At 43.2% G+C, this 19,031-nt stretch overlaps 2 protein-coding genes across 6 annotated transcripts in view; both read right to left on the minus strand.

Annotated features, from left to right (window-relative positions):
* Nucleotides 1–3,575: 3,575 nt before the first annotated feature.
* On the minus strand, nt 3,576–8,170 carry LOC137840561 (uncharacterized). Of its 4 annotated transcripts, none has more exons than XM_068651707.1 (7): nt 7,858–8,170; nt 6,797–7,087; nt 6,393–6,641; nt 6,195–6,305; nt 6,024–6,077; nt 5,765–5,905; nt 3,576–5,678 (listed from the first exon to the last, which is right to left on the minus strand). In XM_068651707.1, the coding sequence occupies exons 1-7, from the start codon at nt 7,910–7,912 to the stop codon at nt 5,197–5,199; spliced, it is 1,383 nt and encodes a 460-aa protein (XP_068507808.1). In that variant the 5' UTR covers nt 7,913–8,170; the 3' UTR covers nt 3,576–5,196. The 4 variants fall into 4 exon arrangements, with proteins under 4 accessions (XP_068507808.1, XP_068507809.1, XP_068507806.1 ...); XM_068651708.1 differs by having other exon boundaries at nt 6,201–6,305; nt 7,858–8,169; XM_068651705.1 differs by having other exon boundaries at nt 5,765–5,911; nt 7,858–8,169.
* A 1,904-nt stretch (nt 8,171–10,074) lies between these two features.
* The window catches only part of LOC125974104 (muscle M-line assembly protein unc-89), an 85,073-nt gene continuing 76,116 nt past the window's right edge, over nt 10,075–19,031 (minus strand). The window contains exons 10-12 of one of the 2 annotated variants that reach the window (XM_068651700.1): nt 10,992–11,282; nt 10,450–10,692; nt 10,075–10,337 (exon numbers count right to left, since the gene is read on the minus strand). In XM_068651700.1, the coding sequence (XP_068507801.1) occupies nt 10,159–10,337; nt 10,450–10,692; nt 10,992–11,282 (713 nt within the window). In that variant the 3' untranslated portion in view covers nt 10,075–10,158. The remainder of the gene's footprint in view (nt 10,338–10,449; nt 10,693–10,991; nt 11,283–19,031) is intronic. The other variant, XM_068651699.1, reaches the window with a different exon arrangement.

The raw sequence follows: 19,031 nt of genomic DNA on the forward strand, positions 1-19,031 counted from the left end.
AGCTACTACTTTTAGCACGATCCCATTATTGATTTCTCAGCAACGAAGCAGTTTCTGTGATGCAACTTCATGGGTGTGGTTTTGGGGGAGGAGCAGTAGATGTGTCACCCATCAGGAGCTGTCAGAAGACAGGATCCAGACCCTCGGCCAGGGGAGGCCAGGCCAGCCAGCTGTCACCTCTCTGACACATGGCTGAGACCATCCATCTGGCTGAGAGAGGCCCACCAAGGGTGGAACGCTAGATCCTAAAGTACATGCAGACACGAATGTTCCGTAGCACACCAAGACTCATACTGTAAACATTCAAGCGTGTATAAAATCTCACCTAGGGTTTTTTTTTTGCGTTGATCGGTGGCCCAGTCCACATTGCTGTCGACATGAATCACTCACTCACCACCAGAGTGTGGAAACAGAAGTGACAACGCTGTCGAGCTGAGAAGATGCAAACCATTTGGCGGTGTCACCCTCAAACTTTAAGGGGATGGGTTAACGCTTTCAACTAAAAACTGATTCAAACAATGTTTTGGGAGAAAGGAGCTGCGTACGATTGAAGACTAACTCAAGATCCACTTGGTATGAATCCAGCTCACCAGTGTCCCTGATGAGGACAAGCAGAAAATGGATGAGTAGGTGGAAAGATGAAAACACATGCCAACTTTAGCCTGCAATAGGACCTTAACTTCGGACATTCACTCATTAGTATCCTCATTCTCCAATTGGTCTGATGCTTCGTTTTCTTACTGCCTTCATCTTCTCTGCACAAAATTTCTGTCCTCATCCTCAGCAATCAGGTGCATGCCAAGAAATAAAAACAAGATTAGCATTGTTCTCCTACGTTTTGTTCTTTGCGAGTGTTCCACCAGGAGAGTTAGTTATTATTTTGAAAACCTGGTCTAAGCCGAATGACAAGACAGCGTTAGCAACAAGGATGTGTCTCTTATCAAAGTGGCATCGCCACCTACTGGTCATACCTGCATATTACACTGCTTCTGTTTCCTCTGCATGTGTATTGTGAAGACTATCCGGATAGTTTTGACAACACAGCCTTTTGCCTGTGACATTCCAACCGTATTTTTGTCGTCGAGCTCTTAGAGAGGAAATCTTTAAGAGCAGCTGTGCTTTCTTCATGAAACACCATTCTAAGTCTTCTGTTGGCAGTAACGCTGAAGTCTTCCGAGATGCTCATCTCTCCGTCTCGGTTCTGCATGCGACCTTCCTGTTGTGATACTGTAAATAAAACGCTCTATCTACCCCAGCCTGTTGAAATCAGAGGGGTCAAGGGAGATGCCAGACATATGGAGAACATTTGGTGGTTCAAACTGAACCACCAGCACAACAGAGTACATCTTGTTTTGGTAACGTTTCGCTTTCATGTTAATGGTGTTGTACATTGTGTTTTGGTAACATTGGATTGGCATGAAAATCTGAAGCAGCCACATCTGCATCCTGACTTTAGCGATCTATTTTAAGTAAAGTATCATCTTTTTGACGGAAGAACTTGTTTAATGTTTGGACATGTGTTCTTTGACATGATTATGAGATAAAATATTTAGGAAAAAATCCTTAGTTTCATTCCATTTGGTTCCAGAAGAATCGACATGGCAGTCTAAAAGTAAAACATTAAAGGATTCCCGCTAGCTCGTTAGCTTGTCAAATATCCAGCTAGGAGGAGAATGGGCATTTATTTCTTTATTATTTATTTCTGCATTTGGACATGCCTGCTGTAGTGGCTCAATATTGGTCCATATATAAGGCGCACCTGATTATAAGGCGCACTGTCGGCTTTTGAGAAAATTGGAGGTTTTTAGGTGCGCCTTATAGTGCGGAAAATACGGTATATACAACAACTTTGGTGTTATCTTTGTAAAACCAGAACCTTTGACACGGCTCCTTCTATTGGATGTCGTTGAAATCAGTTTCAGTCAAACCATTCTACTTCCTGCACTCAATTTTTTTCCACCCTGTCGAGGTATTCCAATGTTTATGGCAGTGGATGGATTTAATTAATTTGATGACCCGCTGGAAGAGGAAACATCATACAGTACACAATGAGCTGGGTCATAAAAAGTCAACAGCCAGGAGGGGAGACTTAATGCTGTGTTATAATGATGAAAATGACAAACATTTACTGCATTACTCCTGCAGCCCAGGCACATAATGTATTTTAACAGCGCACCTTTATACAGAAAGGGATATTATTCCGTTATATAGTTTCTCCACCTTACTAGTTTGTCCACATAATTACAGTGGGCGGCTTGCGTGCCGTGTCGCATGTTAGTGGGGGCCCCCACGGAAGAACAGTATTCGGTTGTTACTCATTGATTTGTCCGGCCTCCCGAGGCTTCCTCGGTGGAGCAATGCCAAGGCTCCGCCTGAACGTGGCATAAAAATAAATGAGAAGTTAGGCCAAGCATATTGTTCGATTTCACGTTAGCACCCCTGGGGAGGCAATTTAAACGAGGCAGGATGCTAATCAAAATGGTATAAAATAGGCATGGATGGTGGCCCATTTTTCTTCATTTCCTGACACTACATTTGTGCAACAAGGCCATTAAGGACTTCAACTATCAGAAGGGGGGACCTGTAATTGGACCCGCTACATGAAGACTTATTACTTTACCGCCACTACTATATAGTCGCATGATGACGAGAGGCTAATAAGGCTGCTCATTATAACTTAATTTTAATGTCTAAATAATTGCATGTCAGTAGTTGCATTCCCGCTGTGCTGTTTTAAAGGATTCTTGATTGTAATCATTTTGATTTGTAAACCCATGAATTGTCAGTTAGCAAATAAGTCTAAGTAAGTATAGCAAGTATAAACTACTGTTAGCTTACTGTGGTGTGGCCTAAGAATTGCTTGCCCCACATACCTCACTTATTCCTTTTATTTTAAGGACAATAGCCAGTCGCCCTCACTTGACTTTAATAAACCGACTATTAATATTGAGTGACGTGTTTCAATAATGACATTTAGAGATGAAAGGTGTATGGTACCTTAAGTTTATAAGAGAGGGCCATGTATGGCCCACAAGTGTCTGCTGTAGGAAGCCATTATTAAATGTACACGTACTTCGTCGTAACATCCATCTATCCATTTTCCGAACCGCTTGTCCTCACGAGGGTTGCGGGCGTGCTGCAGCCTATCCCAGCAGTCCCGGCGGGGTACATCCTGAACTAGTTGCCAGGCCAATCTCAGGGCGCAGACTCATAACAGTGTTTTGAAGTTCTTATAGTGTACTGTACACCAATGTCACCAGACAGTGACAATATATTGGGACAAAGAAAGGTTCTGCTGATGGAATCAGTCCCAACCTTCCCGCTGGGTCTCAGTGGAACCACATTGTGACTCTCAACTGAAGAGCCACAACTAATTCAATCTAATATCCCCGTGGTATTTGTTTTGACCACGGAAACATGATAGTCTTCATTGTGCGCTTGTGCCCTGATCCCTCAGGTCAGCTGGTAGCGGATCACAGACTCCTCGGTGACTCAAAGGTTAAGCTAATCATGCGTGACTTTCCCACACGGGGCGGGCCTGTATTGAAGAATCTGTAGAGGCTTGTCAGACAGCAGTGTGTGCAACCCAACTGCTTCTTTATTTACAAATACAGATTATATTGTTGATCTGACTTGCACTTACAGTTGAGAAGAGGAGGTAACCTCCCTTGGGACATGATGAAACATGTCAGTGGCACCAAGTACTGTGTGTGAGCCAGGGTGCTCTATAGCAATGCTGACTAGATATCACACTCTTACAGGCAACTAACTTATCTAGCAATGTTCTTTAACTCAGACTTGTTTATAACTTGAAGTTGACAAAGATTGCCCCCTAATGATAAGATTATGTAATTACACTTGTAGGCTCTATTGTAAGTTTTTTTTGCTCTCAGAAAGCAGAGTACTCATTCAGTACGCCGATATAAGTATATATATGTGGATATTTTTAACGTAGCAGGCTTAAAACTCGGAAAATGTGTGCTCACTAAGAGGAATTTTATGAGCAACGGTCGTTCTCCACACAAAAAACAAACTGTGGTTAATCAATGACAATGTTGAAACTCACAAATTCATTGTTGCATCATTTTTGCCAGAATGCTCACTGGACACAAAATGGATTGAACCGTTTTAAAAATGATTATTTATAAAGTATTGAGCCTCTGATTTCAGTCTCTGTTTTCTTTTATTAGTAATCCACGACCAAGTCACCACAGTTATACTCAGGGGTCAGCGTGCAAATGTCACATGACTAAACCCAGAAACCAAGAGAGGCGTGGCGGTTGTCACCTGAGCCCAAAGGCACGATGATCTCATTTTCAGTCGACAGTGTTAATACAAGCCAAAATGGTCGTCCACATTTGGATGTCCCTGCTTAATTCATATTCCACAAACACAATTCAAATCACAACACTGTGTAAACTAGTGGGGGTGTCCAGAAAATATTATAAAGAAAATGTTTGACTTTCCCCCTAAAATTTAAATGTACAGTATCTGATGCAGCCCAAGTGTCAGGTCCTGGCTGGTCAATGACAAAACATTACTCCCACTTGGCAAATATTTTGTAGAAAAATAAGTATTTACAATTTAAAAACGTTGGTATTCAAACGCATTTTTTTGAATGTTAGCAAATTTTACGCAGCTATTTAACATCAGTCCAATGAGGCAGTTTGGATTATTGAGTATGTTAAATTGTATATAAATCTTAATTATATTGCATTTGTTTGTGTGATCATCTCTACATTAATATCAGACAGTCAATTCATTTATCCATCCATCCATTTTCTGAACCGCTTAGTCCCCACGGGGGTCGCGGGCGTGCTGGAGCCTATCCCAGCCGTCATCGGGCAGTAGGCGGGGGACACCCTGAACCGGTTGCCAGCCAATCGCAGGGCACACAGAGACAAACAACCATTCTCACTCGCACTCACACCTAGGGACAATTTGGAGTGATCAATCGGCCTACCAAGCATGTTTTGGGGATGTGGGAGGAAACCGGAGTGCCCGGAGAAAACCCACGCGGTCTCGGGGAGAACATGCAAACTCCGCACAGGGAGGGCCGGAGGTGGAATCGAACCCGCACCCTCCTAACTGTGAGGCGGACGTGCTACCCAGTGCGCCACCGAGCCGCCTTCAGTTCATTTAGATGATGTTTTTTTTTTCCAATTTTACAACCACAAACATGCTTAAAAAAAAAAGTTATGAGCCCTGCGTTTCAGTTGTATTTGTGTTCCTATGGTGTGGTGTCTCAGTCAGAGATTGTTGTGGTTCAGTCTTACTCTGTTCCTCATCTGCAATCGTCTCATCTTCACTATCTGACTGTGTTTCGTCCTCAGAGGCTGATGTGCTCGAGTCCAGTTGGTCCTCACCGCCACTCGTCGACTCTCCTTGTGCAATGGCTGAAAATGGCTCCTGCCCATCATCTTCTTCTCTTTCTTCTTGTGAATCTATCTCCTCCCTGGAGGTGGTGGAGTGCTGATCAACTCCAGGTGAGTCAACGTCACTCATGCTTTCCACTGAAACGTCACCCGAGACCTGCTGAGATGAGTTATCTTCATGGTCAGTCGTAGTGTTCAGGTCAGAAGAGGTCAACGGGGCATGAGGTGGATTGGAGGAAATGGTGATGGCAGTGGCTGCATCAGACTCCACCCCTTCATCCCCAGTGATCTCCTTGTTAGACCCTAAAAAAATCCAAATCCTCCAAATTAATAGCAGATTAAAATACAAAAACAAGATGGACGGTAAAACAGAGCATGATCATCTTTACCATTAATTGCGTCGTGCTTGTCTTCGTTGCCATAAGCAGAATCAATCCAATCACTTGGAAGAAAAGGCCGCAGCCTCTGATTGGATGGAAGCGTAGGTGAGCCCCCCAGGAAGTACATGGTCTCGTCACCTTGACTGGACCCTGAAACTTGTAAAGACAACGTTAACTTTAACAGATGTGAATCGAAACAACAGCCGATTAAAATGTGACTTTGAGTCACTCACAATAATAAAAACAAGTTACAACAGTTCAGTCATACCTTCCGTTGTAGTCCGTCTTTTAAAAACACCTTTCTTTGTATTTTCAAAACATGCTGAAAGAACATTAAAAAAAATAATTACCACTCTGTCACTACAGAAGCTAAGGTTGTAATTTGAATATACAAGCTTTCTCATGAGATAGTATGTCAGGTTCTGTTTTTTTTTTCTACCTGTACCTCGAAGTTTTCTGCGGAATACACAGGCCAACATGATGAGTAAAATGAAGAGGACAGCAAAAATGACAGGTAGGATGATGGCAAGTCGAGCAGAAGATTTTTGGTCTGCACAGAAATACAAAGATGGTAGAACTCAAATGATGTTCGAACACCATGTGAATATTTCAATTTTCTCAATTGGATCATAATTACCTAGGAAGCAGTTCTTGGCAGCAAACGTGGCCGTTTCATTGGTCAGAGGGTTGCTCACGTCACAACGGTAAACTCGATTATCGTGTTCATCCTCGAGGGTTATTGTCAAATTGGGACCCGGCTGCTTTTTTCCACCTGAGCTCCAGTTAAATTCAACTAAGCGGGGATATTTGGAATCAGTTGAGCACACAAGCGTCGCCAGGTTTGCGTCGGCCATTTTGCAGGATATGCTTGGTTTGGTTACTTTGTCTGGGAACAAATGCATACCGTGTATAGTGAATGAGTACTCACTGCAAAGCTTCAAGGCAGACTTATTATTCTGTTGATCAACTCTAATACAAACTATTTATTCATCAAGATGGAATGCAAGTGCTCAATATTTGTGTTAAAATGCGCATACTGACCTATAACCTGCCATTTATAATTTGAACGATGCACTTCATTGTATATGTCGACTTCCAGTTCATAGTCTCCACTGTCTTCATATGAGGCGTCTTTGATTGTGAGTTCTGCTGAGGCCCAGTCCAGAGTGAGCCTGTTCTCGTAGGGAGGGAACACAAACTCCTCCATGCCGTCAAACAAAACCACTTTCTTGCTGTTGTGTTTCCAGAGAATTCCATCAGGTTGTTTGAAAATGGATGGCACCAAGTTGATCGTTTCACCTTGTAGTGCATAATTTGTAATTTGTGCACAAACTGTGAGAAGAGGGGAAGAAATAAATACCAGGATAAAAATATGTACACTCGTGAAAAATCTTTTATCACATTTGCATGTCATCTATTTCTTCCTGACAACTTACTTCCTTTCTTTATTTAAATCTACTTTTCATCATTTCTCCTCTACTTCCACCACACTTGTTTTTATTAGTGCATGTTTATATCATGCTATCATTGCTTAAAATGACTAATTGTCTTTCCAACCACTTTCCATTCATACAACTTTACATCACACGTTTTTTTTTTTTTTTTTTTTTTACCCACCCACGCATCCATAAATCTATTAATTTACAGAAAACACACACACACAAAAAAAAACCCCTACATATTTTATTAATTTCATTTCAGGGTAGGATTTAATGATCTATTTAACTAACTTTAGCAGAGGTGTCGTCCATTTTTTTCCTAAATATAACTAATGTAAAATATAACTAATGCCAATATTTGAGGAAGCTAACGATATCTAATGTTTATAGAGTACCTTTGTCCGATCCTTTATTTAAAACGGTATGGTCAAGTTTGAGCTGTGAAGCCTTGATACTGTCATAAACAGTCGTAATGAACTTTTGTACTATTACTTTGGACCCCACGTATTACATATTAATGGAGGAAGACAACATTTTGCAAACACCTGACAGTAAAAACAATTGTTTGCACTCTCAACAAAAATTCGACACATTAAATAGCTAATGCAATACTAACCTGTTATATTTTTCTATTTGATTATCACAAATCACGACGGAACTTACCGAAACTGTAAGCACTCGTGAAAAAGAAATAACCCAGAAGGCGTTGGTGGTCCATGAGTAAACACAAAATGAACTTTCACCGTTCCCTCAAAACTATTCCATTGTAACTCGATGTTTATTTTTTCTTTGTAGGCGCGATCAAAACCATTAAGTGTGTGTTAAAAAAAACGCTAAGGTGTATTTTTCCCCCCCGAGTTGTGCAGCCCAGGTAATAGGACACCTGAATTCAGGCGCAGTCGATTTTCACAATAAGAGCACCTATCGGAATGTTAATAACTGAAAAACGTCAAATATGAGACACAGGTGTGGTATATAATGGAAATAAAAAAATTGACACTATTTTTTGCTTTGTTTAATAATTTCTTAAAGCCTATTTATTAATATACACAGGTTAGGCTTATATTCATGTCAATAGGCAGATAACTACTGCCCCCTACTGACAACCGAATACCACTAGTTTTGGATATTTTGAATGGCATTTCCACAAACAGCAGAAACGTACTTGTCAATTTGAAAGAGTATAAATAGTTGAATAAAATAAAAACCAAGTAAAAGTCATCACTGTTTCATTGTTAATGCCTATTTTCCCATAATTCAATTAATGGTGACACGATAAACATAAACAATTAACAAGCAGAGTTTAACCTGCTCATCGCTTCACAGGTTACCGTGTAAACTTCCAGTCTTTTTTCTTTTTCTTTTTTATGTAATTGTGCCTAACTTCAAGTCTTTTTTTTTATGAATAATTGTGCCTAATGTACTAATATGTAATTTTTTACTGTGTGTAGTTGTTCAAACCGGACCGATTGAAGTGGGATACCTTTGTGATTATCATTTAAATACACAAAAAAATGACATTGCAGTCATATACAAAGCAAAACAAAAACTGGATTATCATTCACTTCGGACACTTTATTGTTCACTTGTCATACCATATTTGTATTACTGTGCTGAGGTTTGGGGAAATACTTACAAAACTTTACAACAGACAATTACCATCCTGCAGAAAAGAGCAACAAGGACTACTCATAAAGTCAACTATTTGAACACAAAAATCCACTTTTCATACAGTCCAAACTATTGAAATCATCATCATCATCATCATCATCATCATCATCATCATCATCATCATCATCATCATCATCATCATCATCATCATCATCATCGGTTTAAAGTCTGTTTTCCAGGCACTGCTGGGTTGGACTGGGTTCTTGATATGGCTTTCTTCCACCGGGAACGGTCCATGGCCATCTCGTGGTTGATGCCGAGTGCCTTCATGTCGGCTGACACGGTCGTCTGCCAGGTCTTTTTAGGTCGGCCACTGGGTCTTGTTCCCTCTACGTTATACGACATAACTTTCTTCACCCAGTCGTTCTCGTCCTTCCTCGCTACATGTCCGTACCATCGCAGTCTGCCTCTCCTCACCACATCCGCTATGGCCTCCACTCCCATCTTCTTTCTCAGCTCTGCACTGGGTTTTTTCTCCCTCATTGACACAGAAATGCACTGACATAGTATCTTCTCAAACACCTGTCATCATGGATTAGGCAAAATCAAAATAACTACCAGAAAATATCCTGTAAAAAATTTACAAGTGTTTCAAAATACAAAAAAAGTGTTTAAAAACACAAAAAAATCCAATAAATATAAATCTTATATCTCATATTGAGATTGATAGTAGGTCACATATTTAGCTTTCCTCTAAGAGTATGGAGTCACCCAGTTCTGGACAGTTTCCACAGCATTCTGGAATCTCACTCCATTTCTTTGCTTGGCCCGACCCCCTCACGTAGTAAAGTAAGTAAAGTTAGTAAGTTAGTAAAACGATTGAGTTCTCATGTCTGGGAGAGGTGTTCATCACTAGTCCTCGCCTGTGGATTAAGCACACCGGTAAGCAATGAGGCTAAAGACGCCATCTGTGGCTAGCTTTCATTCATCATCTCATGAATCCCAAAAACACCAGAATGGTCATTTTACCTTGTCACTGGTGGCATTGGTATTGTGTTGCAGTAAGGGTTTCATTTCTTTGGCCCCACTGGGACTTGCGACCTAAAATGGCAACACAAGAAATAAAAAAAAAGTGTAGAGAAAGAACACTTTGATGGAATTAGGAGTCTGGAGTACCACATATTAGAATGCAGCTTTACAAATAGGACAGATGAAACATACCTCTGTGGTTTTTTGTCTTTCAAAACATTTTGCTCGGATAGTTTTAAAACGTACTGCAAAAATGAGAGAAATTGTGAATATATTTTTATGAAAGGTAAAAGGCAGTAAATTGTACTATGATCATTTGAAGTACTAGTCAACATTACTGTGGCCTGTGCCTTTGTGTTTCATGTTTTCTTTACCTGAACATTTACATTTTCTGCAAAAAATGGATCCTAGAATGAAGCCCAACACAACGCCCATAATGCCAAATACTACTATTAGTGATGTCATATCAGTAGAGTTGGGAATTTCAGCTTTCGGTATGTTGTCTGCACGGAAAACAAAAATCCATAGCGGTTCACGGTAATGTCAAAATATCATTCCAATTTAATCCAAACACTGCTTGAGCATTCTAGTTGCATTCATGTTGATCATACTTACTAAGGAAGCAGTCCTTAGCGAGGAATGAAACCGTTTCATTGGTCAGGGGGTTGCTCACATCACAGTGATAAACATCTTGTTCATCACTGAGATTTATTTTCAAAATTGGACACATTTGCTCGGTTCCCTGTGAGCGCCACTTAAATTTTAACAAAGGATCACTTTTGCCCTCTGTTAAGCACTCGAGGAATGCCTGGTTTTGGTCGACCATTTTACAAGATATGTTGGGTTTGGTGACATTGTCTGCAAACAAACACATCATGTAAAACTTATGAGGTACGCATACAAATGTAAAGTTCAGTAAAACTGGCACAACGCTAGTTCTTCCAAGACAAAATTTTGAACCAAAGGTCACATTTCAAGTTGTGCGTGACTGTGGACAAAACGACGTTAAAACTAGTTTGGGGATGAATGCTAGTCCACTACCTGGCTACTTAAAGTCCCCAACTTAAAAGGTGTTGGCCAGAATACACAAAATGTAAGGAAAAAAGTAAGAATTCACAGTAACTATCAACCGATTATGAATGCAAAGATTTACTTACCTATAACCTCAACTGGGTACTTTAAGCGATAATCCTCATTGTTTATTTTCCACCTTAAGATATAACTTCCGCTGTCTTCATATGTGACGTTGTAGATGGTGAGTTCCGCAGTATTGTGATCCAGAATGATCCTGTCCTCGTATGAGGAAAACTTGAATTCACCCTGGTCGTTAAATAATACCACACCTCGGGCATCATGAAATAACCAGAAAATTTGATCAGGTTTTTTGTTGATGGATGGCTTAAAGTTGATCTCTTGACCCTTGAGTGCATACTTCAGATCCTGGGATGCTGGATGGATAGACAGAGAAAGACAGGCATTCATGGATTCCTCCCATGAAACGATCAGCCAGTTGCAGGATCGTAAAAAAACAACAACTAGTATTTATATCTTATTTTGCAAAGAGTGTGTTGATCATTTGGTAATTGAATCTAAGCAGTGAACCTGAGCTGCAGCTTTTTGATGCTCTTTCAAGGGATTTCCATAAGAAAAGTGTTACAATCATCAACTCGACTGGAAATGAACTTCATTGCTACTTGAATGGATGCAGTCATTGCTTTTAACTCTACAAGTGTTGACAGATCATACCATCAGGCGTGTTACATGGACTTCTTGGAATCCTTTTTTCTGTATTTTCAAAAGATTCGGCAAGAAACCAGAGACATAGTTTCGTTTCTTGGTGGAAAAATGCGTTTGTATTAAGATAATAACTGTTGTTTTGTTTCTTTCTTTATGTATACAGTGTTCCTTTGACTATTGTGGGGATTACGTTTCAAAACGTGCCCAATATAAGTGAAAGTAGAGTTGACTTTGATATTATTATTACTATTATTATTTTTATTGTAGGTTTGGGGGGGGATTTACGGTTGTACTCCGATGTTACGAGCTCCTTGTAGCCCCCAAACAGTTATTTTCCTAAATGTTTGGTACACTTAAGAAATTCAACTTTTAAAATGTAAAATGAATAAATACGAGGTGCTATACGAGCTATGAGAGGAGCGTGCTCTGGCCCCAGAAGGGGACGAGCATGACAATGGCTAAAAAGTCATTTTGCCATTCATCATTCCTATAAAATCAATTAAATCAAAGCAAAAAAAATCAGTGAAACTGCAGGGCCACGAAATGTGAACCGCAATTATAGCAAGGGAACACTGTATATGCGTCTTTAAATTTTGTCCGGAAAGCCAGGACCCTAATGATGATCACGAGGACAATGACTATTCTGATGAGGACAAAAATTAGTAAAACTCCTGTTTTGCCTTCTGTTCCTATCCCTCTATCATGATTGTTAATCGTTAATCAGTCTCGTGCTAATGTGAGCAAATCGTGCTTAAGCTACGATACTTATTTCTGTCGTTAAACACGCATAACCTCACTGGGCATTTTGGCCTCGCCACCAAGTGCATCCGGAAATGAGGTTTCATAAAGTGGATTACATTTTAGATGGGATAAGAGTAGGTCTATTTTGCAGCAGAGGTGGTCTAATGTAATGATTTTGCATGTGATCGTAGGAGCAGGCAGGCAAATTCTTTTCATTCAGTCTTATTCAGTCATTATAATTTTGATAAAGCATCCCGTCACTATTTTAGGCTCAATTTTAGAAACACCCACTTAAACTGTCCATTTTAGACAATGTTAAGAATATTAACACAGCAAAAGCTTTCATTCAAGTAGAAAACATTGAGAAATAAGAGAACTTACCCGAAACGAAACTGCTGAATAAAAACATCCATAGAAATTTGTGATTCATTGCGCCCGATGAACTTATACCTGGAATGAGTACACAAAGTGTAGATGGCCTCAACACGCAAGTGTTCATACTTCATACTTTCATATATGCAGACCGGTTGGACTTGTTTTTCTGACTGCAATTATTTTCTGGTTTCTTGTTGTGTTTCAATTGATGAACGCACACAAAAAAAGATGTGAGGCCCATCTTGTGTCTCATTATTGCATTTTTTATGGCAACTCTTAATTGAGATGCTCATTCCTGACCAAGATTACAAAATTTTTCTACAACATGATGGTTCCTTGCCCAGTGGGACATAATTCTCAACATTGACTTTCAACAACAACACAACAGGAAGTTGTTCATGAAGGAGGACACCATTTTAGAATCACCCGCTTACACTGGCACCTTCCAGTATTAGAAGTCAATCTAATGTTTGCCTTTGGCACCATCCAGTAGTAGATATGAAACTAAACCTGTGCCTCTTATTTATCAGTGCAAGCCTTTATGTTTTTATTATTTTGACGGAGCACAATCCACACCCCTGATGTAATGATTAGCCAGCCATTGTGTGCAAGTGGCCAAACTGGATCAACTTATCAACAACTGAGATGTTTTTTTGATTAGCCCACAGAAATTCCCCAAATACAATGTAATATGGCCCATGAAACTTATTTGAACACATTTTGATGATAATCGATCATAGCATGTTGGTAGACCATCTTAGAATATTCAAAAGCGAATCACCGATCAGCTCTTGTCCCTCTTAAAGTATGTGATACAAATGACGTTTTGCTCCACTGACAGTGTGACAGCAAACGAGCGAGGGTGTGGTTTGAAAGTGAAAGAATTTCTCGCTGGTGCCCGAGCTTAGATTTTCAAACCATGAGCGGGAGGACATAATTTTCAAAAGTCAGTAGATGATCTAAATATGTGTCAATAGCATGTTTATTCCCCTTGATATCGTTTTGTGTCTTAATGTTTACAACGGGAAGCTTGCAACTGTTTTTCTTTTTGCCTTATGAAAGTCAAGCTTGCAAAAAACAAAACAGGTGCATTTCAGCCAGCAGAGCAGGCTTGGGCTCCTTTCAATGAAGACAGATCAGCAAAGACCAGGAAAAGTAGTCACACAACATTCTCGAGGTTTTCTTTTATTTATTTTTTCATAATTCCGGCCATTACCAGTAGAATTATTCACGTTTCAAGCTGCTTTTGGACCAGACGGCAACAGTGTTACCTCATACAATACATGCATTGTACTCACAAATCCAACTCACGGCTTTGCACGGTAACTTTACACAACCAAGTAGAAATTAGACTATTTTTACTTGTGGTTATTCTTAACATCATAGGCTGCAAAACATGTCAATCCTAAAACTAACATTTAGTGACATTGAAATAAATATACATGCAAATACAAAATCCTTCATATTAATTTAACACTGTTGAAGCAGAGCAGCACAATCATGTTCGGGTGACTAAAGAAAGAAAATAGGAAAATCAGCAGCATCCTGCACCTCACCAGAAGGCACTCAAGCAGCGATTTCCAAAGAAGTCTTTTGCTGCTCTCATACTTTAATAATATCCGAAGACTGCTTTGCCTTTATGGTGACCTAATTTCTTTTCCCTCCAAATATTGTCAAATGAATCTTTGTCCAATCATTTTCATGCCTTGAGAGATCATCGGGATGGTGCAGGAAATGTATCACATTTCACATATAATTTAATAAAAAGTTATTTAATAGTTAGCATAATACGTCCCACCTGTTACTATATATAAAAGAATGTAGAACTACTAGTCAGGCTAAACAAGCTCATACTTCAAACGTGAGTGACTTTGTTTGTGTTTTTGTGTTCTGACTAGTTGCCTGTGTTTTGTTTTCCTTCTCCCCCTGTGCTCTTGCCTTCCCTATTCTGTTGTCAGCATGTACGTCTCTGGCTTCAAATGTTTCTGTTTGCATCTCAATTTTCATTTTTTTATACAATTTTGCTGCTGCCCCTTCATTCTCTGGTTCATTCCATCCATTTTCAGCCATAATGAGTCTGCAGCGCTCATAAGATGGTTCATTATTGGGGTTCTGTGCTTTAAAATGATACTTCTCCTTGCACAGGTTGGCAGCCTTTCTCGAGACATTCAGGAGTTTGTGTTTTGCAGCTTCTAGCATCCGCTGTGTGTTCCAGTCTCTTAAAAGCCCATTCAGCTTATCCTAAATGAAAAGAAAAAAAATCATATACAATATAAATGTGATAGGTTATTATAATTCAAATATGCGAATGTTCTTTTTAAAAGTAAATAAAAGTCATTTGAAAATATCATGTCTATCATATTTGAATGATGACAGGATATGTAAAGCCATCCATTTACCTGGATGGGTTTGAGGAAGCAGAACTGTATGAGCTCCTTGTCCATGTCACTCCCTGTGAAATGTCCATTTTCTTTGAGATTTTGGAAAACCTTTGTCCAATTCTCAACGCTTTGCTCACATAGGATCAGCAACCATGAGTCCATCTGTTCATTGGTTGTGTTACATTTGTCAATGTAGTTCTGTTCCCCACGCAAGAAACGTTTCACTTCTCTGATGTATATGTTCTCCGGGTGTGGGTCAGCCAGCAGCTGTTGTGGACACCCCTCAATAACTTTGACAGTATCTAAGACATGGTTGGCAATGACTTCAGGAGCGTTGGAGGCGTTGTCTGCCTTGAGCCAAAATACAAGTTGAGTAAGTACATCGATGCAGCCGTGAATTATGATGCCGTATGGCTTCAGTGCATCACATAAATCCAGATCCCATAAAGCGTTTGGACGCTTGATGTTTTCATCTGAATCCAGCAGTCCTATGAAGAAAGATGAAACTTATCTGTTAGCGTAATCACAATAATCAAGTCCATCCATCCATCCATCTTCTTCGCTTATCCGGGGTCGGGTCGCGGGGGCAGCAGCTTTAGGAGGGACTCCCAGACTTCCCTCTCCCCAGCCACTTCATCCAGCTCATCCCGGGGGATCCCAAGGCGTTCCCAGGCCAGCTGAGAGACATAGTCTCTCCAGCGCGTCCTGGGTCGTCCCCGGGGTCTCCTACCGGTGGGACATGCCCGGAACACCTCCCCAGGGAGGCGTCCAGGAGGCATCCTGATAAGATGCCCGAGCCACCTCATCTGGCTCCTCTCAACGTGGAGGAGTAGCGACTCTACTCCGAGTCTCTCCCGGATGACCGAGCTTCTCACCCTATCTCTAAGGGAGAGCCCGGACATCCTGCGGAGAAAACTCATTTCGGCCGCTTGTATCCGAGATCTCGTTCTTTCGGTCACGACCCATAGCTCGTGACCATAGGTGAGGGTAGGAGCGTAAATCGACCGGTAAATTGAGAGCTTTGCCTTTTGGCTCAGCTCTCTCTTCACCACAACGGACCGGTACAGGGTCCGCATTACTGCCGACGCTGCACCAATCCGCCTGTCAATCTCACGCTCCATCCTCCCCTCACTCGTGAACAAGACTCCGAGATACTTGAACTCCTCCACTTGGGGCAGGATCTCATCCCCGATCCGGAGAGGGCATTCCACCCTTTTCCGATCGAGGACCATGGACTCGGATTTGGAGGTGCTGACCCTCATCCCGACCGCTTCACACTCGGCTGCGAACCGTTCCAGCGAGAGCTGGAGATCACGGCCTGAAGAAGCCAACAGCACCATGTCATCTGCAAAAAGCAGAGACGCGATGCTGAGGTCCCCAAACCGGACCCCCTCAACGCCTCGGCTGCGCCTAGAAATTCTGTCCATAAAAATTATGAATAGAATCGGTGACAAAGGGCAGCCTTGGCGGAGTCCAACCCTCACTGGGAACGAATCCGACTTACTGCCGGAAATGCGGACCAGACTCGGGCATCGGTGATACAGGGACCGAACCGCCCTTATCAGTTGGCTCGGCACCCCGTACTCCCGAAGCACCCTCCACAGAACCTCCCGAGGGACACGGTCGAACGCCTTCTCCAAGTCCACAAAACACATGTGGACTGGTTGGGCGAACTCCCATGTACCCTCGAGGATCCTGCCGAGGGTGTAGAGCTGGTCCACTGTTCCACGGCCAGGACGAAAGCCACACTGCTCCTCCTGAATCCGAGGTTCGACCTCCCGACGGACCCTCCTCTCCAGCACCCCTGAATAGACCTTACCAGGGAGGCTGAGGAGTGTGATTCCCCTGTAATTGGAACACACCCTCCGGTCCCCCTTCTTAAAGAGGGGAACCACCACCCCAGTCTGCCAATCCAGAGGCACTGTCCCCGATGTCCACGCAACGTTGTAGAGGCGTGTCAGCCATGACAGCCCCACAACATCCAGAGCCTTTAAGAACTCCGGGCGGATCTCATCCACCCCCGGGGCCTTGCCACCGAGGAGTTTTTTAACTACCTCAGTGACTTCGACCCCAGAGATTGGAGAATCCGCCTCAGAGTCTCCAGGCCCTGCTTCCTCAATGGAAGGCGTGTAGGTGGAATTGAGGAGGTCTTCGAAGTATTCTCCCCACCGACTCACGACGTCCCGAGTCGAGGTCAGCAGCACGCCATCCCCACTGTAAACAGTGTTGACGTTGCACTGCTTCCCCATCCTGAGACGCCGGATGGTGGACCAGAATTTCCTCAAAGCCGTCCGAAAGTCATTTTCCATGGCCTCACCGAACTCCTCCCACGCCCGGGTTTTTGCCTCAGCAACCGCCGAAGCCGCGTTCCGATTGGCCATCCGGTACCTGTCAGCTGCCTCCGGAGTCCCGCAGGCCAAAACGGCCCGATAGGACTCCTTCTTCAGCTTGACGGCATCCCTTACCGCCGGTGTCCACCAGCGGGTTCGGGGATTGCCGCCACGGCAGGCACCAACGACCTTACGGCCACAGCTCCGGTCGGCCGCCTCAACAATGGAGGCGCGGAACATGGTCCACTCAGACTCAATGTCCCCCGCCTCCCCCGGGACGTGGGAAAAGCTCTGCCGGAGGTGGGAGTTGAAGCTCTTCCTGACAGGAGATTCTGCCAGACGTTCCCAGCAGACCCTCACAGAGCGTTTGGGTCTGCCAGGTCGGACCGGCATCTTCCCCCACCATCGGAGCCAACCCACCACCAGGTGGTGATCAGTTGACAGCTCCGCCCCTCTCTTCACCCGAGTGTCCAAAACATGCGGCCGCAAATCCGATGACACGACTACAAAGTCGATCATCGAACTGCGGCCTAGGGTGTCCTGGTGCCAAGTGCACACATGGACACCCTTATGTTTGAACATGGTGTTCATTATTGAAAATCCGTGTCGAGCACAGAAGTCCAACAATAGAACACCGCTCGGGTTCAGATCAGGGGGGCCGTTCCTCCCAATCACGCCCTTCCAGGTCTCACTGTCATTGCCCACGTCAGCATTGAAGTCACCCAGTAGAACGATGGAGTCCCCAGAAGGAGCGCTCTCCAGCACTTCCTCCAGGGACCCCAAGAAGGGTGGGTACTCTGAGCTGCCGTTTGGTGCATAGACACAAACAACAGTCAGGACCCGTACCCCCACCCGAAGGCGGAGGGAGGCTACCCTCTCGTTCACCGGGGTGAACCCCAATGTGCAGGCGCCCAGCCGGGGGGCAATAAGTATACCCACACCTGCTCGACGCCTCTCACCGTGGGCAACTCCAGAGTGGAAGAGAGTCCAGCCCCTCTCGAGAGGGCTTGTACCGGAACCCAAACTGTGCGTGGAGGCTAGTCCGACTATATCTAGTCGGAATCTTTCTGCCTCGCACACCAGCTCGGGCTCCTTTCCAGCCAGAGAGGTGACATTCCATGTCCCAAGAGCCAGCTTCTGCAGCCGGGGATCAGACCGCCAAGGTCCCTGCCTTTGGCTGCTGCCCAGCTCACATTGCACCCGACCCCTTCGGCCCCCCCCACAGGTGGTGAGCCCATGGGAAGGGGGACCCACGTTTCCATTTCGGGCTATGCCCGGCCGGGCCCCATGGGCGAAGGCCCGGCCACCAGACGCTCGCCTTCGAGCCCCGCCTCCAGGCCTGGCTCCAGAGGGAGGCCCCGGTGACCCGCGTCCGGGCGAGGGAAAACAAAGTCCATTTATGTTTTTCATCATAAGGGTGATTAACCAGCCATTGTGTGCAAGTGGCCAAACTGGATCAACTTATCAACAACTGACATGGCTTTTTGATTAGCCCAGAGAAATACCCCAAATACAATGTAATATGGCTCATGAATCTTATTTGAACACATTTTGAGGATAATCGATCATAGCATGTTGGTAGACCACCTTAGAATATTCAAAAGCGAATCACCGATCAGCTCTTATGTATGTG

The sequence above is a fragment of the Syngnathus scovelli genome, chromosome 8, assembly GCF_024217435.2.
Source record: "Syngnathus scovelli strain Florida chromosome 8, RoL_Ssco_1.2, whole genome shotgun sequence".
In the NCBI taxonomy this organism is placed as follows: domain Eukaryota; kingdom Metazoa; phylum Chordata; class Actinopteri; order Syngnathiformes; family Syngnathidae; genus Syngnathus; species Syngnathus scovelli.

What these genes read in the sequence shown, in the direction of transcription:
- LOC137840561 (XM_068651705.1), bottom strand. Translation starts at nt 7,912, where the DNA reads ATGGACCACCAACGCCTTCTGGGTTATTTCTTTTTCACGAGTGCTTAC. An exon ending in CACGAGTGCTTACAGTTTCG is followed by an intron (nt 7,088 to 7,857) that starts GTAAGTTCCGTC and finishes CTCTTCTCACAG; the next exon opens with TTTGTGCACAAATTACAAAT. An exon ending in AAGACGGACTACAACGGAAG is followed by an intron (nt 5,912 to 6,023) that starts GTATGACTGAAC and finishes TGTCTTTACAAG; the next exon opens with TTTCAGGGTCCAGTCAAGGT.